Source organism: Tamandua tetradactyla, chromosome 3 (genome assembly GCF_023851605.1).
Source record: "Tamandua tetradactyla isolate mTamTet1 chromosome 3, mTamTet1.pri, whole genome shotgun sequence".
Lineage (NCBI taxonomy): Eukaryota > Metazoa > Chordata > Mammalia > Pilosa > Myrmecophagidae > Tamandua > Tamandua tetradactyla.
In genome coordinates this window covers 142508271-142531245 of record NC_135329.1, presented here as the reverse complement: position 1 = coordinate 142531245, position 22975 = coordinate 142508271, and the positions used below count along the sequence as shown (strand labels likewise).

At 38.8% G+C, this 22975-nt stretch overlaps 1 protein-coding gene and 1 long non-coding RNA gene across 2 annotated transcripts in view; one reads left to right on the top strand and one right to left on the bottom strand.

Moving 5' to 3' along the window:
• GORASP2 (golgi reassembly stacking protein 2) overlaps positions 1-10789 on the bottom strand; it is a 52304-nt gene extending 41515 nt beyond the window's left edge. The window contains exon 1 of the mRNA XM_077154114.1: positions 10512-10789. Coding sequence (XP_077010229.1) covers positions 10512-10574 — 63 coding nt within the window. The 5' untranslated portion in view covers positions 10575-10789. The remainder of the gene's footprint in view (positions 1-10511) is intronic.
• Positions 10790-11318: 529 nt separating this feature from the next.
• Positions 11319-22975, top strand: part of LOC143676374 (uncharacterized) — a 31407-nt gene continuing 19750 nt past the window's right edge. Inside the window, exon 1 of the long non-coding RNA XR_013172044.1 lies at positions 11319-11593. This is a non-coding gene — a long non-coding RNA (uncharacterized LOC143676374). The remainder of the gene's footprint in view (positions 11594-22975) is intronic.

Sequence of the window (22975 nt, the reverse complement as noted above, 5' to 3'; positions counted from 1 at the left end):
CAGAAACTTCAATTACCACTGGTGGGAATGTAAATTAATAAACTATTTGGCAATAGCTATTAATAACGAACATATGCCTGCCTTTGACCTAATACTCCACTCTTAAGTATGTTACTCAACAGAAATGGGCATACACATGTTCACTAAAAGACACAGAGTTAAGATGTTCACAGCAACACTTTCTGTAATAGCCCCAAACTAAAATCTATACAAATGCCCATGAACAGCAGAATAGAGAAATTTGGTATATCCTGTCAACGGAACTAAATATATTAATCAAATGAAAAGGTGACAACACACAACATGGATAAATCTCACAAGCAGCATCTGAGCAAAAGAAGACAGACACAACTGAGTGCACACTGGTACAATTCCATTTATATAAAGTACAAGAACAGACCAAAGTAATCCATGCTGTTGGAAATCCAGATATTATTCACCTTGAGTTTGGGGAGGAGGGGTAGGGAAAATACGCAACTGGAAAAGGATGATGTGCTAAAGTTACATGGGTGTGTTTATAAAATTAATCAAGATATACACCCATGTGCATTTATTAATGCAAAAAGTTCTAAGATGTACTCCCTCTACCCAGAAAGTAGAAATACAATTACTACAATCTAAGAAAATACCTTCATGACAAGGATCAGGTTTTATCTACATTTATTTTACAAATTATTTACATAATTTGGCTAGCTAAAGATTTCCAAGCCACCAACAGGCAAAGTAATGGCAAAAGGAAAGGGAGAGGAGACAGATGCATATGCCACTTAACTATAGCAAAAAATTATAGCTGGTAGGAATGGAAAAGAAACAGAAATCACAAAAATCAAAAGCGAAAACTTAAAAAAAAAAACCCCGCCAGTCTAGAGCCACTTACCAAATTCTACTTAATGAGTATTTACTGTGAACTTATATAAAAAAGATAATTGTGATTTTGTCTTGTAGAAAATACAAAGAAAAAAGAAGTCTCTCACATTAAATTTTTTATAGAAATGCTATGTATCTACACAGTCCAATACAGCAGCCACTAACCACATGTGACATTTGAAATATGGCTAGTGTGACTAAGAAACTGAAGTTTTAATTTTATTTAATTTTAATTAATTTACATTCAAATTTAAACGGCCACATGTGGCAAGAGGCTGCCTTACTGAACTGAACAGGTATAGGTAACTATGTGATTTGAATTCCAATATAGCATATTAACTGGTGTCATAATAATCAAACAGAGGAGGTTAAACTTAAATAAGCATCTATCTATAATGCTGGGGAAGAATGAAATACATTTTTAAAATGGGTTTTTTAATATCACAGTTTTGACACAAAACAATTTTAAGGCAAAACTTGATGATATACAGATCCACAAGCATACTGAGATTGTACTTTTTCCAAATATTCTCAAGCCATGTGATTTACTTTCAAGAATTAAGAAACAAAACGAAGCAGCTGAAAACACTAAACAGTATTTAGTATTTTGCAAAATAGTAATTATAAAAAGAAATGTTACCAAATGGAAGAAATTATGAACAGTTACTGGTACTTCTAAGACCTGAAACTCTGCATCTTGAGGATATTTTACTAAAACAAAAAACACTGAAAGAAATACTTTTTTCCAAAAGTACTCTAGGAAAAACAACTAAAATAAACAAAGATGAAATACAGCTTACTCTCTAAGAAGCAAAAAAACAAGAAGCTTATGATGGAAACCGCATAGTGAAGAGGCATAAAATGAGGGACATAAAAAGAAATTAGCAAAAACAAAAAGAAATGAGCACTAATGACTTGAAGTTAGATTTAAAATCACCACCTATAAAGAAATGACCCCCAAGGCAGTGTTTTTCCATGGATTCTGAAATCAATTTAGTTCTGATTGATTTCAAACAAATATCAAGAATTCGTGATGCAAGGGTCAGTACTTTTCATGAAACATAGTATATACTGGGTTGCAGTGGAAAATTTCACTGTGAGTTGTAATAAAAAATAAAGCTTGAAAAAACTGTCCTACAAGATACCATTAACTGTCTTGTTCAATTAACTTCCAGATAATACAAACGAACTTCTTATCTTACCCTCATCATCTTTCTGATTCTGGATCATTAGAAACTTTTACCAGGTTTAGCCTGAATTTTTCTTTTCTTAAACTAATTGCAGAGACCTAACTATTCTTCACTGGTTGCTTTCTAGGTAAGCATTCATCTATTCTTCCAGGGTAAAGAGTTCAAATGGCACTACTTTCTAATAGATATGGTTCATTTCACATGAAATTTACTCTCTCTAGCTTGGGGGAGCAAAAAAAGGACAAGGCTACTTTAAAACACAGAATATCACCAGATTTTTAATAAGGTGATATGTACATTTAATACAAGTTTCTGGCTGATAAGTAAATTCTCTCAAGTTTTCTAAGCATAAAGCTGACAATGAAATATGTAACATCTCTTCTTTTTAATACTGCACTTTACACTCTACCAGAGATTCTGTTTCTACCCATAAAATGTAGGTAAATCCCTTTGAATAACTTTCTATCCACACTATCAACTCCTCTCTCTCAATTTAGTGTTAACACTTTCCACCTTTATACTGTTTCTAAAAACAGAGATGTTAAAAAACACTAAAAATAAATTCAATCCAGTTAACCCCTCAATGATGACTCACTTCAGCCATGCACATAAAGCCATTAACTACCTCGTGTTCTATATATGTGTGTGTGCATGCTTAGGTGATCAAAACAATGGGAAAATATTTGGAAATGTTATGTAATAAAAAACCCCACTAAATCCTTGATAATTATAAAAGGCATTTTGGAAGACAGAATGGGATCTTCTATGTGTCTGCAAACAGGCAAGTTTTCCTATAGAGGACCTAAAACACAAATGCGCAATAGATTAGAAAAGTTCGATCCTTACCTGCTAAAACATTATCTTCATATGTTCTACCAAACATCAAAATAACTCAAGGAACATGTTCTTTTGACAGTGGTCCCATGGTGTAATTTATAACATATAGAACAATTTGAAATAAAATTCTAATTGTAACCAAAAGGAAATAAAAACCTTTCACTAGGGTGCATAGGTGGTTCAGTGATAGGATGTTCCCCTTCCAAGAGGGAGACCAGGGTTCGGTTTCTCGGACCATGCACCAGCCCCCCAACCTCCCACCAAAACCCAAAAACTTGTCACTATACAGCAGCTTCTTAGAAAAGATCTATATTACTAGGAAAATGAAAAAAAAAGGTCCAAAGAAATTGAAGTCTGCTCCTCTAAAAGAACAATCTCTGAAAATCTGTCACCTCATTTTACACTCTTCACATACTTAGATATTTCTCAGGGGAAAAAAAACTTGCTGTGTGACCTTGGGCAGCCATAATTTCTCTGTGCCTCTTCTTTAGCTGTAAAGTGATTAGGTTGACTAGATGGTCTCTAAGATTGAATTACACAACATGATGTAAGTCTAACTAACAGGAACTGAGCTATCTGTAGATTCTTCAATGAAGAAAACTAAATCCAGCAAGATAATTTTAAATACATAGAAACTTTAAGTCATTTTAATAAGTGTGTTTAATAATGAGGCAAAGTAATGAAAAGGATACTAGAACTCAACAACTTCTAGAAAACAGACTTAAAATTTCGTTTAAAATTAGAAGGCACACTTAACTAAAATTAATGGGGTCATATTTGACCCAAAACTTATGTTTTCAGTAGCAGTAAAGTATAGAGCTAAGCACATGGACAAAAAGTAGCTGCTGAATGACTAAATGTAAACACTATTAAAAATGTTTAATTCCAGTATATGTTAACTAGAAATGATACTAGCAATACTGGTTCTCAATGGGTATTACAACAATAATACAACTCAAAAAGGTATCAATTAGCTTTTACTCTTTATGGTATTCCAGATCCTATACTATGTGCTCTACATGGAATATTTCATTTAATCTTCAGTACAACCAATGAGGTAGATAGGGCTGTTTTAATAAAGAAATTTAACAATCCTTAAATGCTTTAAAAATATTTTATATACATATTTAATGTAGTTTTTAGTGAGCAAGGTAGAGAAGGCACTACAACTATCCCCGCTTTTCAGATAAAAAGAATAAATCTCAAAAAGTTCAGAAAGTTGCCCAAAGAATCATGCTGTAGTGGTGGTGCTGAAACTAGGATCCAGTGATTTCTCAGCTGGTTCCTGGTGGTCTACTATGATAGTCTCTCAGTGTATTCATATCCAGAAGATAACATGGTTCCTTACGTCTATTACTGTATCTGAACTCTCTCTCTCACTGAGGCTTTCAAAAAAAAGAACAAAAAATAAGCATCATTCTTGCTATGCCGTGGCAATTTTTGTTTTGCAATGCCAAACAGTAAGTATATGTCTCCCAGAGTAACCACTTTTGTTCTGAGTTTCTTTTTTTTTTTTTAGAAAGTCATACCTCAAGGCAAACTGCAGTCAGATTCCAAAGCACTAACTTTATAGACAAACTATCCCAGGTGGAAATGTTAATTAGTATTTTATTAGTAAAGCAATAAAAATAACATAATCCTTTCAGTAAAACATTAAAGCTGTAAAAATGAATGTACTGATGTTTGTTGCTATTCTAAGTTCAATTCTTAGGAAATTTCAGAGCAATTGTTAAAAAGCCTGATAGTATCTGACTCAGAAGACACTAGAATTAATGCTGTGTACTCTACTCCTTACAGAGACAGAAACTGTACTTAACCACCAAAAGGGGGTCCCCAAATGAGATCCTGAGAATGACAGTTTATGTATTAAAACATGCTCCATTAAATAAATACAAAAGTATATAAACAACATGATACTACTAAGCTTCTCAAGGCCTATCCTATGAAGAAAAGTTTGTGTCCAATGATACAATTCCTAAAGGTGTCTTCAAGTTCATATACATTGTATTCCACGATTTTAATAAATTTGAAATATTCTGATTCCTGTATTTCAAAGTACTGTAATTTCAAAGACTATTTTAGTTAAACAACTTCACAGTCTCTTATTAGGGAGATCAATTTGAGGGTAAGGTCAGAATCCTTAGGTGATGTTCATAAAACTTTCACTGTACTGTAACTTTAAATTTGGAAAACAACATCAAATAACTCAATTTTTTTTTCTTACACAAATTGTTTTCAGAACGGGTGAGAATAGAAGAAGTTACTAGTAATATTTTTATGTTCTTCAAAAGGGGGACATGCTGACATGACTCCCAGGGGTGTGGACCTTCCTGGCAACGTGGGACAGAGATCCTGGAATGAGCTGAGACTCAGCATCAAAGGATTGAGAAAAACCCTAGAATGAGCTGAGAATTAACATCAAGGGATTGAGAGAACCTTCTTGACCAAAGGGGGAAGAGTGAAATGAGACTAAGTGTCAATGGCTAAGGGATTCCAAACAGAGTCGAGCGGTTATCCTGGAGGTTATACTTATGCATTAAGTAGATATCACCTTGTTGTTCAAGATGTAGCGGAGAGGCTGGGGGGAACTGCCAGAAAATATAGAGCTGTGTTCCAGTAGCCATGTTTCTTGACGCTGATTGACCAATGATACAGCTTTCACAATGAGACTCTGTGAATGTGAAAACCTTGTGTCCGATGCTCCTTTTAGCTACTATATCAACAGAAGAGTAGAACATATGGAATAAAAATAAATAATAGGGGGAACAAATGTTAAAATAAATTCAGTTTGAAATGCTAGTGGTATATGAAAGCGAGGGGTAAGGGGCATAGTATGTATAATCATTTTTTTTCTCTATTATCATTTTATTTCTTTTTCTGTTGTCTTTTTATTTCTTTTTCTAATCGATGCAAATGTACTAAGAAATGATGAATATGCAACTATGTGATGATATTAAGAATTACTGATTGTATATGTAGAATGGAATGATATCTTAATATTTTGTTTGCTAATTTTTTTTAATTAATAAAAAAGTCAAAAAAAAAGGGGGGCATGCTTTTGAAAAGTTTGAGAAATACTGTATTAGAATAAAGAAAAATTGTGACTATCACATATTAGGAATTCACTTTCTCAAAATAGGTACTAAGTTGAAATACTGCTGGGCGGGCCACGGTGGCTCAGCAGGCAAGACTGCTTGCCTGCCATGCCAGAGGACTCGGGTTCGATTCCCGGTGCCTGCCCATGTAAAAAAATCAAACAAACAAACAAACAAACAAATACTGCATCAGCAGGATTTCATACAGATTAATGAAGGACCATTTAAAAAGAGCAGTTTTATATAATAATAAATATGATCTAGGTATTCTGTTATAGTAACCTGTAGCAAATCAGAGAAACCCTGATTAGCACTTTCCCTGACTGACATTAGGAACAGAGGGCAGGAATAAAAGTGGTACTCATGGTGATTATGGAATCTGACCACTGCATAAGAGAATCTGAAATTTAGGTTTTTTGCCTTTACTAGAAAAGTTGTAGGTTTATAGAACATCATGCCTAAAATTCAGGGTTCCCATATACCACCCTATATATATATACCCATATACCAATACCATATACCAATGCAACTTGCATTGGTGTGGAACATTTGTTACAATTGATGAAAGCACGTTTCTATAATTGTACTATTAACAATAGTTCATGTTTATACACTGTAGTTTCATGGACTGTTTTTAAAAATTTTATTCTGTTGTCATATATACAACCTAATATTTCTCCTTTTAATCACATTCAGATATATATTTAAATGCTGTTAATTATGTTCAAATGTTGTGTAACCATCACCACCATCCATTACCAAAACATTTCCATCAATCCAAATAGGAATCCTATACACTTTAAGCCTTAACTTCTCATTCCCTATTCCTACCCTATTCCCTGGTAATCTATATTCTAATTGTGAGTTTGCTTATCCTAACTGCTTTCAAATAGTGAGATCATACAATATCTCACTTTTGTGCCTGGCTTATTTCACTCAACATGATGTCCTCAAGGTTCATTCAAGCTGCTGTATGTATCAGTACTTCATTTCTTTTTACAGTTGAATAATATTCCACTGCATGGATACATATGCCACATAAACAAACGTAAAAATTTAAAAATTTCCCTCTTGGAGTCCACTTCTTTTAATAGCTATATATTCTTTGTGACTATACAAGTAGCTTATGATCACTGCAGAAATTCTAGAAAACATACAAAAGTTTAATAACAATATAAAAATATCACCACCCACCAACAGTCCTTTTAATATCCTGCTTTATTATGTTTCAGTTTTATGTTCCTGGGCACGTGCATGTATAAAATGCACATATACAAACACAGAGGCACATATATGCCTGCAGAGTGTTTTAAAACAATTTTCACTGAATGCATAGCATTCTAATCTTGGTTAGGCCCTGATTTACTTAATACTTCCTCAACTGCTGGAAATTTAGGTTGCAAAGCTAACATAACTTTTGATCATATTATATTTGAATATGTCATATCATACAAAATCTTTTAAAAATATACATAAGGGGCAATGTTAGACTCAGGAAAAAAAAGACTAGAAAAATATTTCAACAAGTGTTTCCCTTTACATGGTGGGATTACAGGTGGTTTAAGTTATTTGTTACATTTTCTGAACTTATCCAAATATTCTCTAATGAACATGCATGTGTTGAGAATCAGAAAACAATGCAGTAATTTAATAAAATGAAGATCAATGCTTAAATAAGCAATATTAAAATTCAATAATTTGGAAAAATACTCATTTTAAGTGAGAACAGAGTAGGATTTTAAATTGCAGATATGTACTCAAAACTTAAAAGACAAGAAAAACAGATTGTCTAATACCAGGAGATACCAAACTATGGCATGACAGAATACCATGTAACTAACTGAAAGATCCAGGCAGAGTTCTAAGTATGGCTATGGAAAGACTGCCAAGACACCAAGCAAAGTATATATCATATGATTCCACTAGTTACAAAAGAAAAAAGAGACAGAGACAGGGACAGATATACGCTTTTGGAAAGATACATAGGAAACTATCAATAGGTTACTTCTGGAGAATATGATGGGGTGGGGATGTGGAGTTGGGTATACAATATGACCACAATCACATGAAAGTGTATATTGATACATAAATACATAATATATAAAAAGGAAAGTACATTGCCCATAGTGGAAAATCTGGAACCATTTCAAAGCTGTTCCCTAAAGATTTTTAAAGCAGAAACTAACAAAAAATATGGGAAAATAATGGAAAAAATGGAAAGTTCAATTTATCTGAATTATAAGGACTATGAAATAACATTAAAACAGCCACAGATATGGGCATCACTATAATTGGTATTTCAAAACCTAGCCACACAAGTTTATTACCAACAAGGAACTGGCCAGGGAACTGATTATTAAAGAAAAGTTACTTGTAATTAGATCATTCTAGAACTAGTTGAAAATGGGTGATTTTACTCCAAGGTTTCCCTGGCATAACTACTCTGGTTTACAAACTCAGTAACCCAGCTGTGCAATATACCACAATACATTCAGGCAATACACATGAAAGGAGGACATTTTTATGTGTTAAGATTTAACAGAGTAATATAAATAAAAATAAAACAAACACACAAAAAAAACAAAAAAAAAGATTTAACAGAGTACTTCTCCCTCTGAAAATAAAGATAGAGAAACCAATTACAGAACAGGTACAGAGTAGATTAGGAATTCAGAAACATTTAAAAATTCTTCTAAACTATTACTATTTTAAACTTCCTCTCATAAAACTCTAATCAAATAAGAATTATCTCATTTTTTGCAACATTTATGCTCCAGACGCAGACTGGTACCTTAAGGTTGTCCCTAGTGTTTCTGAAAATCAGATGAAAAATTAATAACATATCTGCATTACTGAAGATGTATGTATGTGTACTAGTTTACCAAGGAGCACCTAGAAAGAAAATATAATTTGTTTTATGTTGTAATGAAGCCATTAACAGAAGGCATTAAATTGGAATCCATTTGATGTGTACAGCTGTCTTGAAAACAATCACTTCTTAAATTCATTAGCACTAATGTGCTTTACTGTGTTTCCTTGAGTGCAAGTATTATGTAAATACCACAAATCCCTAAGGATCCACGACCACAATCAGTCACTACGAGAATGAGCTAATAATTCTGGATAATGGGCATCAGAGTAAAAACTAAATCAGACCAGGCAACAGAGAGGAAGGCATTGCTGCTAACCTGCACTTCACATTTGGGATCTGACAATTCTTCCATTCCCCCCCGCCCCCCATCACTTTGGTACTCCTGGGTTGAGTTAGCTGAGTGGAATAGTAATATGATTTATATATGGACTCCCTTTCCTTTCTGGAAAAACACTCTTTCCTACCAAGAGTGCAACTTCAAGAGGGTTTTTTTTTAGTGGCATGAAGAGACAACTAGAAACATTAATCCTGGAGATAAGAAAGATGAACTATCACGATCCTATTTTCATCCAGATATCTGGGTAACTTAAGAATGATGTTCCACCTAAATTGAACCAGAAAATGAAGGTAGCACCAAGAAGTGCACGTCGTCCCTTTCAGTCAAAGTGCTCTTGCTTGTGACATTCAATTACCTCCCTAATGGCACTACAGACAAGGGACCACTTTTCTGACAGTTTACTGTGTTACCATTCATGAAGGTTTCACAACAAACAACTATCAACGCTACTTTTAAAAGATTCCTGGTTCTATCAGGAGTGGACCACACGCTTTGTACAACTTAGGACCGTTCATAAGTGAAGGCTTCGTTAACACATTTGAGATGCTATCTTTCCCTGTATCTTGGTGACTAAGGTTCCTTTCCAGATTATTTTTAAAACATTCCTTTCCACAACCTCTTTTACCACTGTGGATCTCAACCTTTACCTTCACCACAGCCTCAGTAGTCTTAAAAAGATTAGAAGGGAAGAATCCCCTCAAGGAAATCCTGAAAGGAAAGGGCAGGAATGACACTGAAAAAACTGTTCTGTCAAAACAAAATATATTTAAGTCCGTCAAGCCTACTTCTAGGCTATTTTATTTTGTCTCCTAAAGGCCTTTCCGGACATCCAGACAGCGCTGAGGTGGATTAACACCTGTAGGCGCATCCCCCGGCTCCAGCCTGCAGTGTCCATGATTCATTCTCTCAGAAAGCTCAAATGCTATCTTCTCCATCTCCTCTTCTGCAGACTTTGTCCCCAAGCCCTTCTTAACTTAGGGAGCTAAGAATTGGGGGGGGGGGGGGGGGCAGAGAAGATCATGAGAAGGAAGATGAACCAATGTTGCCCCCATGCAGGGCCGACCCCTCAGGTAAGCGCCGGAAGCCGCCTTTTCCTCCAAAAGCCGCGGACCCCGGGCCCAGGGAGCTCGGAAGAGGCCGAGGAGATGCGCTCGGCCTCTCGAACCAGCCTCGACCAAGGTAGAGCTCATAGTCGCCACTCCTTAGCCGGATCGGGCCTGGCAGCCCCGGGAAGGGACCCATCGGGGCCTCCGCTTCCCCTGGGCCGGACCCGCCTCCAGCCCTCCGCTCCGCGCCGCCGCCGGAGCCCTTACCCTCAAGACGTGGTAGCCTTCAGTGCCCCCGCCCGGGATCTCGACGCTCTGCGAGGAGCCCATGGCGGCGGCAGCGGGCAATCACTGTGGCCGTACTCCGCGCTGCTCCCCGCCCCCAGCGCACCACCCACTCCTCTCCTCCGCGTAGCACTTGGGACGTGGCAATCGCTGCCGCCGTAGAGCCGGGCCGCACTGCCCGTCGGGAGATGGTCGCAGCGGCACCCGAAGCCGCTGCGGCGCCGCACACAGCGCCACCTGCCGCGCACCGCCGGGAGGGGCCTGCACGCACGCAGACGGGAAGGCGTCTACTTGTGATCGCGAGAGTGCAGAAATACGGTTCAACCCGCCTCGACACCTTGCTACGGAGCCCTAAGTTGGACAAGATTCATCTAGATGCGTTCCCGCTCACCCGAGAGAACCGTTCCTTAGTTGCTTATCGCCCCCTGGTGGCCAAAGGGGCGGTTGCCTGTTTCCACAGGGGCGAAAGCACATCCTGTCCCAGTTGAATCGCTAAGTGCTGATAGTGGCCTCTGTGAGCTGAATACCGCGTCTACCGTTATGAAACAGCTGCCCCCAAGAGTCATGGTGGAATCATCAGATTCTCCCCCCCACACACGCACCCCTTTCTAATTGTGAGAACAAGATAAGGGAATCAGCTGTAGTATGGGAAGCCCGATGGATGTCTTTGGTATTCCAGAGCCTGCTGCTGACCTAACCCACCCCCTTTAAGTAGTAGCATTTATTCACACGGTCCTACTCTATTGCTAATTTTGCCTCATCCGTGTAATTCCTCTAAACCCCCCAGTTATTAATATTTCCCAGTGGTCAATTTGATCTTTGTTGCTGAGTCAACTAGGTAATCATGTGTTTTCTGTGATGCCGTGTGAAGTACACATTATCACCCACGAAGTATTCTAGCCCAAAATGTTTAACTTGCCTCCATCACATCTTTAGTTATAACTTCTAGCTTAAAGGAAATACAGAGGATAGAGGAACAAGTGAAATGACATCACAAGGAAGCCACCAGGCAAGTAAAGAAGGTGGAACGTCCTTCAAAATAGCTGGCCAGTTATCTTCATCAGGTTAGAACCATAACAAAGGGACTGTGCTGGGTTAAAAGAAGCATGAGGACATAACCAGAAGACTCTTGCAAGGTGCCGAGTTAGGCTCTGGTTTGGAGGAGTTAAGTGTAAAGGACATTTTTGGCTCAAGTTGAGAAATTCGAATATGCCCTGAGTACTAGAAGAGAAGCATTTGCTGACATGAAAAAAAAAAGGAGATTATTGATTGAAAACAAGTAGTTATAAGAAGGAATGTTCAATGTGATAACATGTTGGTAAACAAAACGCTTATTAATACTATAAATACATACGAAGATATAGGAGGAGGTGAGCCAAGGGTTGTTTTCTTGTTTTGGCTTATTCTATATTCTATAATTCCATAGTCATGGATTGTTTCTGTAATAATGAATGATTATTTAAAATTTTTTTAAAAAATCTTTGCTACCAGTGAAAGAATAGATTTTTAGGAGATCAAATAAATACATAAACACATACATGAAATTTCCAGTTATTAGGCTCCTCAAAGACAGGGACTGAAATGGACAATGCTCTGCATTACTAATACTTAGCCCAGTGCCTGGGAGCTAACTCAGCAAATTAATGAAGTTAATGGAGGAGAATAAATACAAGGAGTAGATCTGATGACTCAACCCGTTTTGCACAGTAACTGTAATCCTCTTCATGGTGGTTTCATAAACTGTTGCTATGTTCGGTGATCAAAATTTGGGGGCCAGTTGGTTTCCAGACATCTGATACTAGCCACGATTTGAGGAACTCAGGCTGTGGACCTTGGAGGTCTGTGAATAATCCCAGCCTTTCCTTACACGCATGTGAATACTTGCTATTCCCTGTACATTTCTTTTACTTTCTAACCTTATGACTTTATTCACACTAATCCCTATGTCTGGAATGCTGTTATGTTTTCTATTTAGAAAAATCTTAACTATCCCTTAAGGCCCATTGTAAATGTTAGTTATTTATCCCTCAGTTTACAGTGACTTTCTCCTCATTCTGAGTACTTGAAACAGTCAGTTCCTTCATTTCTGGTAACCATCATTTATGATCCATTCATCGAGAGTTAAGAGCATGTCTTTTCATCTTTAGATACCCAGCTCCCGCTTAAGTGTCAGGAACACATAGTAATGTTTATTGATTTGAACTAAATATTTATGATTGTGGTAGTTTGGAGCTGTCTTGTACCCCAGAAAAGGTAGTGTTCTTTTAATCCATTCTTGTAGGAGCAGACCTATTGTGGGTGGGACCTTTTGATTAGGTTGTTTTGATTGGGATGTGACCCAATTCAAGGTGGGTTTTAATCCTTTACTGTAGTCCTTTATGAGAGGATAAAAGACAGAAAAGGCTGAGACTGCTCAGATAGAGATACACTCAGAGAAATCTTAGCGAGAAACACCCAGAGAAGCTTAGAGACAAGCTCCTAGAGATGCTGAGAGAGCCACTGAAACCAGAAGTTGAAAGCAATGGAACCCAGGAATGAAGGACCAGCAGGTGCCGGCCATGTGCCCCATGTGACAGAGGTGTCCCAGATGCTGACTGCCTTTCTTCAGAGTCCAGGTATCATCCTGCTGATGCCTTAATTGAGTCATTTTCAGGCCTTAGAATTATAAATTTGTAAACTAATAAATCCCCATTGTAAAAGTCAACCCAGCTGGCATATTGCATTCCAGCAGCTTTAGCAAACCAAAACAGCAATAAATAGCTTTAAAACTTCTTCGTTTTCAGAATGAGTTAATAAGTTACCTCTGCCAGTCCTATCTGTGCATTTCTTTAGTGGCAATTGGTAAACCATGAGGTACAGAACTCACCTAGTTTAGGACCGAAATAATGTTAGAATCATCTTTCCTGGTGCCAGTTGTATTCCTTTTTTAGAGAAAACATAGACAGAATTAATCCCAAAGGTGTTGCTAATATAAAGAAATACAACATGACCGAGGAGAACACATGGGAGATTATTGTCCAAGTCAGTCTCATGTGAAGTAGAAATTTGCTGTGGGCAAGTTGGTATTTTGAAACTTCACAGGTAGCAGGAAAGCACAGTCCAGCCAAAGGAAATGTCTATAGATTAAACAAAATCAAACCAAAAGAGATCTGTTTTTCTGGCAGAAGCATCTAAGACAAAATTTTGCATGTCTCTTTTGGGTATTATTGATTCTGAATTCTCATAAATAAGCAGTTCATGCTAGGAAGTTCATATTTATCATCTTGGCTAGTGGAGACTAATCTTTTTGCCTCCGAACTGCCCTGGGAAGGTTTGGCTCCTGCTAGGATTATTTAGATGGCAACCACACAGGACAGATCTGACTGGGAGCCTCCCATAACCATCGTCCCTTCCTGAACTGGTTGGTTTTGCTGAGGGAGCAAGTCGGGGGAGGGGTCACATTAGTGCGATTACACCCTAGTCCCAGCTGATTGAACTAGGAGAGAAGCCCCGTCCTACAAGCAACACCTATGCTGACCAATAACCTGTGAGGTGGCCCATTAGGAAAAGCTCACTCCAAAAAGAATGGTGGCGACTCAGTAGGCTGATTAGATTTTTTCTTCAGGGACTCAGAACTAAAAAATACAAGGGGAGACTCAAGCAGTGTATATTTATTTGAGTATTAGAATGTGAGCTCCGTGAGGGCAGGGTCTTTTCTGCTTGCCTACTACCATATACTTAGTGATAAAAAAGGGGGGGGGCTAGGATGGAGTAGTTATGCAATAAACAGTTGTTGAATGACTGAGGAAGTGGCCATTTAATAGTCACATTAAGAGAAAAGCACTAGAGCTTCTAACTCAAGCTTGTGTTGGAATCACCTAGAAACTGTGAAAATACAGAAATCCAAGTGTTATTCCCATTCAATGAGCCTAGGCCTCAGTGTTCTTTGTTAATTTCCAGGTGATCCTGATACACATCTAAGTTTAAGAAGTAACAAACTAGGGCAATATTCTATAACCCCCCTGCTGTTTTGTGGTAAATCAGATACCCAATAAGAATCTGTAGAGCTGGAAGGGATTCTCCCAAGCAGCTAGACACAGCCATGAAGCCCAGTGCAGTGATATTCATGTGCTGCTTTGATTTTCCTATCTCGTTTATTGCCACACTTTTAAAAAATTCGGTTTTGAATAAAATTTTTATTTTAGAATAATTTTTTATTTACTAAGAAACCAACACTCATATACTATTGTTAACTCCAAACTTCATTCCTTTTCACCAGTTATTCCACTGATGTTCTTTTTCTATTCAGAATCTTACCTCACAGTTAACTATCATGTTTCTTTGTCTTCTCTGGTTAGTCAGTGTCTCAGTCATTCCTGTTTGTCATGGCCTTGAGCGTGTTGGTCAGGCATTTCAAAGACTTGACCTTCATTTGAGTGCGTCTGCTGATTTTCTCATGTTTAGGCTAGAGTTATGGACTTCAGGAAGGAATACAGAAGCACAGTGTCCTTCAGTGCATCGTGTCAGGGGGCAGGCAACATCAACGTGATTGCTACTGTTGTTGTTAGCCTTGTTCAATTGGCTAAGATGACATGTGCCTTAGTAGTGAAGCTACTATTTTTACCTTTCCCTGTGCAAGCAAGCCACTACATCTGGCTCACCCTCAAGGAGTGTGTGCCTTGGGTGGGGAAAGAGGAGGAAATTCAGCTCCACTTCCTGGAGGGGGAACTATCTACATAAATACTTCATAATTATTTTGTAGGGAATACTTACCCCTTTCCCCCCGTTTATTTATTTCTTCAATCATTTATTTATATCAGTGTTGACTCATTGATATTGTTTTCATTTCCTAGGCTGCTGAAAGCAGATCGTATGAAATGGGTTGGCTTTAGGCTATGGGGATTTATTGGCTTACATGCTTACAGTTTCGAAGCCATGAAAATGTCAAAAGCAAGGCATCATTAAGACAATGCTTTCTTTCTGAAGATTGGCTGCCAGCAGTCCTTGGCTCCTCTGCCACATGGCAAGGCACATGATGGTGTCTACTGGTTTCTCACTTTTCTCCTGGGCTTTACTGCTTTCAGCTTCTGGCTTTCACGGCTTTCTCTCTCTTTGTCTGAATTTCATTCCTTCATAAGAGACTCTAGTTAGAGGATTAAGACCCATCCTGAGTGAGATGTGACACACCTTAATTAAAATAGCCCCCCCAAAAGATCCTACTTACAATGGGTCCACATCCACAAGAATGAATTAATTTTAAGAACATTCTTTTCTAAAGTACATACAGTTACAAGTCACCACAAATATTTATTTTAGAATTTTTGTTGTAGTCCAATACTATGTTATTCATTGCTGGAATGCAAAATGGCATATTTTGTTGCTCAAATTGTTCCAGCTTTGTCCATCGGGGGTTCTTTCAGGTTGGCCCCTGTGTCCTTTTGACAGACCCCCATGGTTTTGGTGTTTGAGCACTTCTGTATTGTCTGGTATTACAAGATGCTCCAGGCTCATCTTATATTTCCCTCATTCCAGCCAAAGAATAAGCCATTTTCTTCAAGGAACCCTGATCCCTTTTATTGGAGAATCCTATTTAGAAACCAAGACCTGGGTATGTTCATTGCTACTGAAGTGTCATTGTTTCTAGGCTCTCTCAGCAGACAGAGCTAAGAAACATACGTGCATATATACTGATACTTGTGTACATACGTATCTACAATTTTTTTATACCTACCTGTCTGTATATATATTAAACTAAACATGAGTTCCTACTTTTGTCTCTGACTCTAATCCAATACTACAGGATTCTTTCTAACATTTTCCCCTAGCTTATTTGTAACTTCTTTCTCTGATACTGACAAACCTAGCTTCCATTATCTACCATTTATTTGCTTATTTTTTCAACCTCAGTATATATATATATAAAGTAGTTTCAGAATTATTAACTGGTACCCTTGTAAGAAACAAATTTGCCAACTAGGGTACCATGTTTATGTACAATTCTTTTTATGTTTAGCCTTGTGATTTCCAGTCAAAACACAGTTTTCCAAAGTTTCTTAGCCCAGTTCCTTTTTTTACACTACTCTCTTCAGTGAGGGGTAGATATATTTATAATCTTTACCTGTGCAGTAAGATTCATTTGTCACAGTCAGATATCCTGATCCCTGGAATCTTGGTTTTCTTTTCATTTGCAGGCATGAAAATTTGCTCTTTGTGACATGCAGTTCTTTGGGATTTTACAAATCCATAGTCCTATATACCCAGCCTTCATTACCGTATAGAATAGTTCTGTCACTCTAAAAATTCCCAGGTATCCTTTATAATCAGACATTAGCCCTTCTTTTGACCCCTGACAACTGCTGACCTGTTTTCCATCCCGGTAGTTCTGCCTTTTCCAGAATGTTAGATGAATGAAATTCCACAGTATGTATTCTCTTAGGTCTGGCTTCTTTCATTTAGCAAACTGCATTTAAGATTCATCCACGTTATGTGAATCCATAGTCCATTCCCTTTTATTACTGAATAGTAGACCATTATGGTATGGATATACCTAAGGTGGTTGTTGGTTTTTTTTCATAATTTGTTTTTTCATTTACCTATTAAAGGACATCTTAGTGGCTTCCAGGTTTTGGTGATTATTAATAAGGCCTCTATAAACATTTACAGACAGGGTTTAAAAAATATTTTTATTGACAAATCTTCACACACATACATGTATGGTGTACAATCAATGGCTCACAATGTCATCACATAGTTGCGTATTCATCACCATGATCATCTTTTAGAAGATTTGCATCACTCCAGAAATGGAAATAAAAAGAGAAACGAAAAAATTCATACATACCATACCTGTTACCCCTACCTCTCATTGACCAATAGTATTTCCATCTACCCAATTTATTTTAACCTTTGTCTCCCCCTATTATTTATTTATTTATTTATCCATATTTTTTTACTCATCTGTCCATACCCTGGATAAAAGGAGCATCAGACACAAGGTTTTCATAATCACACAGTCATATCACAAAAGCTATATCTTTATACAGTCGTCTTCAAGAATCAAGTCTACTGGAACACAGCTCAATAGTTTCAGGTACTTCCCTCCAGACACTCCAATACACTATCAACTGAAAAGGGATATCTGTATAATGCATAAGAATAACCTCCAGGATATTCCTGACTCTGTTTGAGATCTCTCAGGCACTGAAACTTTATTTTGTCTCATTTCTCTCTTCCCCCTTCTCTACCTTTTTCTTCCTCCAAAAAGAACACTTTCTTGATCCCTCGATGTCGGGTCTGGGCTGATGTTGATGTTTCTGTCCCATGTTGCCAGGGAAATTAACACCACTTGGAGTCATGTCCCATGTAGGGAGGAGGACAGTGAGTTTACCTGCCAAGTTGGCTTGGAGAGAGAGGCCACAGCTGAGCAACAACAGAAGTTCTCTGGGGGTGACTCCAAGGCATAATTATCAGTAGGCTTAGCTTCTCCTTTGCAGGAATAAGCTTCACTGGGGTGAACTCCAAGATAGAGGGCTCAGCCTACTGAATTGGTTGTCCCCACTGCTTGCAAGAATATTAAGAATTCCCCAAATGGGGAAGTTGAATATTTCCTCCCTTCTCCCCAGCTCACCAAGGGGACTTTGCAAAACCTTTTTTTCTTCTGCCCACATTACTGTGGGATATATCTAGGCATCACACTAACCTGTACAAATCAACAAAATCTCACCCCCTATTTAGGAAAACTCTTCTTTAAGTCCATTGTGTAGTTGCAGTCTTATTTACGCTTGATAGTCAGAATCAGTCACCCCAGGCAGTGCAATAATCCCCTTCCTTGCGTGTTGATCAGAGGGATCAGAAACCCAAAGTGGCCAGGTGGCAGTCCTAACTTCCAGCTCAATGGAATCACTGTTGTGTCTCCTGGTAGAAGCATCCCTCCTTTTGATCCTCTCCTTTTGGAACTAAGACCTGTGGACCAGCAGAGCTCAGGGTCGCAGGGATAGGCAGCAAAAATTTTCCTAGTGGATCACTAGGGATGATAGTGAGTGGTACCACGTCCATTTCCACCCCTTGATTCCTGAACTTGTGAATCCTGGCTATGGGAGAAACAGCAACATAGATTGGATGCTGATTCGGAGCGTATACAGCCTTCTAGAGAACATTGCCCCAGCCCCGCAAGCTGTTGCCACCTAGTTGGTGCCGTAACTGGGTTTTCGATTGGTCATTCCACTGTTCTATTAATCCAGCTGCTTCTGGATGATGGGGAACATGGTAAGACCAGAGAATTCCATGAGCATGTGCCCATTCCCATGCTTAATTTGTTGTAAAGTGAGTTCCTTGATCAGAAGCAGTGCTGTGTGTAATACCAAGCTGCTAAGTCCATGGATGGTTGTTTTGGTGAAAGCAATGCATGCAGAGAAGGCAAACTGATACCAGAGTATGATACCACCAGGTAGCAGGTTGATCACCTCAGGGAATGGTGCCATATCAGGAACTGAGAGTGGGTCTCTGCTGCTGGCAGATAGGGCACTCAGCAGCAGCCATAGCCAGGTCATCTGAGGTGAGTGGAATTCCATGTTTCTGAGCCCATGCATAACCTCCATCCCTACCACCATGCCCACTTTGTTTAGGAGCCCTTTGGGTAATGGTTGGAGTGGCTGGTGAGAGGATGACTTGTATCCACAGAACAGATCATCTTATCCACTTGATTATTAAAACCTTCCTTTGCTGAAGTCATCTTCTGGTGAACATTCACATGGGACACAAGTAGCTTCATGTTTTTGCCCACTTCGAAAGGTCTATCCACATACCTCATCCCCAGACGTCTTTTCCACCAATTTCCCATCCAAGTCCCTGACCATCCAGCCAAACCATTAGCAACAGCTCATGAGTTGGTATACAAATGCACCTTTGGCCAGTTCTCCTTCCAAGCAAAATGAACAACCAAGTGCATTGCTCAGAGTTCACCCCAGTTGGAGGATTCCCCTTACAATTGTCATTTAAGAATACTCCAGAAAGGGGCTGTAGTGCTATAGCAGTTCATTTCTAGGTGGTACTTACATATCATGCAGAGTCATCTGCAAACCAGGCCCGAGTTTTCTCATCCTAGTTAACTGTAAGGAACTCCCTAAGAGTTCTGGTCTGGGAAAGACAAGGTAATGTGGCAGGAGTGGGGGCCATGGACATTTGGGCCACTTCCTCATGTAACTTATTTGTGCCTTCAGAACCTGCTTGAGCCCTATCTCTTATACCATTTCCATTTTATGATGAAGTGCTGCTGTGCACACCCAACTTTATGATTTGGTAGGTCAGACAATACCCAGCTCATGAAAGTCAGCTCAGGTCTCATGGTAACTTTGTGGTCCATGGTCAAGCATTCAGTTTCTACTAAGGCTCAATAGCAGGTCAAAAGCTGTTTTTCAGAATGAAAGTAGTCAACTGCAGAAGATGGTAAGGCTTTACTCCTAAATCCCAAGGGTCTGCATTTTGATTTTCCTATAGGGGCCTACCAAAGGCACCAGACAGCATCTCTGTTTGCCATTGACAGTTTCAACACCACTGGATTTGCTGGATCATCTGGCCCAAATGGCAGAGCAGCTTGCACAGCAGCCTGGACCTGTCACAGACCCTCCTCTTGTTCTGGTCCCCACTCAAAACTAGCAACTTTTCTGGTCACTTGGCAAATGGGTCGGAGTAGCACATCCAAATGGAGAATATATTGTCTCCAAATCCAAAAAGGCCAACTAGGCATTGTACCTCTTTTTTGGTCATAAGAGGGGCCAAGTGCAACAGCTTATCCTTCATCTTAGAAGGGATGTCTTGACATGCCCCATAACATTGAACACCTAGAAATTTTACTGAGGTGGAGGGTCCCTGTATTTTTAATTCATTTCTCATCCTCTGACATGCAAATGCCTTGCCAATAAGTCTAGAGTAGTTGCTACTTCTTGCTCATTAGACCAAATCAACATGATATCATCAATATAATGGACCAGTGTGATATCTTATGGAGGGAAAAATGATCAAATTCCCTGTGGAATTTGTGAAGATTACGACATACAGCTGGAGAGTTGATATACCCCTGAGGTAGGACAGTGAAGGTATACTGCTGGCCTTGCCAGCTGAAAGCAAACATTTCTGGTGGTCTTTACTGATAGCTATTGAGAAAAAAGCATTTTTCAGATCAATAGCTGCATACCAAGTATCAGGGGATATGTTGATTTGCTCAAGCAATGATACCACATCTGGAAAGCAGCTGCAATTGGAGTCTCCACTTGGTTAAGTTTACAATAATCCACTGTCATTCTCCAAGACCTGTTTTCTGCACACCTGTCTGTTTTCTGCATGGTTAAATAGGAGCGTTGAATGGGGATGAGGTGGGAATCACCACATCTGCATCATTCAAGCCCTTAAAAGTGACTCTAATCTACAATCCCTCTAGGAATCTGCTATTGCTTCTGATTCATTATTTTTCTAGGTAGGGGCAATTCTAGTGGCTTCCATTTGGCCTTTCCTACCATAATAGCCCTCACTCCATGAGTAAGAGAGGCAAAGTGGGGATTTTGCCAGTTACTGAGTATGTTGATTCTAATTATGCTTTCTAGAACTGGGGAAATCATGACAGAATGGGTCCAGGCACCCACAGGAGTCACTGTGAGATGGACCTGAGCTAGAACTCCACCATTCACATGGCCCCCATAAGCCCCTACTCTGACCAGTGGACCCCTAAATATCTGATCATTTCCTTTTTCCCAAAGCACAGTAACCCTGGTAAAAGGCTGTGGGTCTCCTTGTGGAAGGCTGGGAGCAAGGTTAACAGTGTAAATTTTGAGCAGTATAATAAGGTCCTTTCCCAAGGTCACCACCTCCCCTCATTTAAGGGGCTCTGGGTCTGTAAACTGTCTCAAGCCTGGAATAAATTAAGAGACTGTGACTCTCTATTTTTGTAATTCAAGTTAGACTTCTGTTCACTTGACCTAGAATTCTTCTGCTTCAAGCAAGAATTTAGTAGACTGCCCATCTATTTTACTTCTAGATATAGCATGATCTACTAGCCAACATCATAGTCTCTGTGAGTCAAATTATTATTTTTTTTTTTGAGGAGAAAAAAGAAGGGAATTTTCTCCAAATCTAATTTTTCAAATGGTTTTTATGCAGGCCAGAGACAAAGAGAGACAATCTTAGTCAACAGGTAACAGACGTCAGGAGAATTTCAGTATTTTATCTTAGTTATTTCCTATTTCCTTCAAGATTGACAACCTGTGACACCTGGGGAAGATGCCTCCCAGTCTAGGGAGATAGATGGAAAGCTTTATTCATATCTGGGATGTCTGGGGCCATAGATGAGAACTTATTAAAATCTGCATGCAGACTTTTCATTTACATATTGCTCCTTTGTGAGACTGAGTTCTCATTACAGCCTGCTTCCAGCATTACATTTAAAGGCCGCTATTACAATTTCCAGCTTGTTTACAGTTTTAAGATTACATTTTAAAAGTTACTGTTACAATTTCCCCCTTAAAACAACATTTATTTCCAATCTTGGGAATTTGGCCATCATTCATTCTGGTTACTTCCAGCTGGATTGGGACATATTTAGGGAGTTGGTGAAATCTGTGACTTAACATGCAGATATTATTGATTTCCTTTGGGGGAGTGGGGTAGGGTTAGATGGCTTGCTCCTTGCAGTAGTTATGTTAGGTTGTCCAGTGGTTCATAAAGTATGTTTTGGATGAGCGGGAGGATTTACTGTCATCATGACTTTCCAGCTAATAGGAGCATGTCTCTATCTTGGAAGTTTCAGTTTGATTTTGGTATGGTGAATTCCAGGGCCTTATTTCCTGCAACTCAGGGGTCCAGGAATCCACCCAACAGCACATTGTTCAAATGTTGTGCCAGGAAAGGTGCCCAAAATTGCAGAAGGGTCACTACCAAATCTGGGTTCATCACTGGGCACAGCCAATAAAAGTTACACCAAAGAGGGTTGGGAAGGAAAAAGAGGTTTATTTACTCCAGGGGAGAAATGGGGAATTTTCCTAGATCTGTCTCCTAAATCTATGACTTTTGAATTGGCTTTTATGCAACCAGCCACAAAATATCCTTGCAGCAATGGTTAGGCCATCGCTTGCCTGACCAGATGACTAGGTATCATCACCTGGCTAAGTTGACACCAGAATCCAACCATCATAGTATGCTAGTGAAAAGATAAATTCTGCACTAAATAAACACCTCTTCCTTTGGTCTCATGCAGAAGTTGAAGTTTTAAAGTATAGTCAATAAGTATATTTCCTATTATAACTTATGTGGACAGCTTAATTGAACACCATAAGTACATGGAACCTTGAGTAGGGCATGAGATTTTGTAAGTTTGTCCAGAGTGATGTCTTGATAAATCCCAGAAGGATTTGAAGAGTGAATAAAAAAGTATTTGCAAAGTACCCTTGGGGGAATGGTGAGAAAGGGGGAAAATTCAA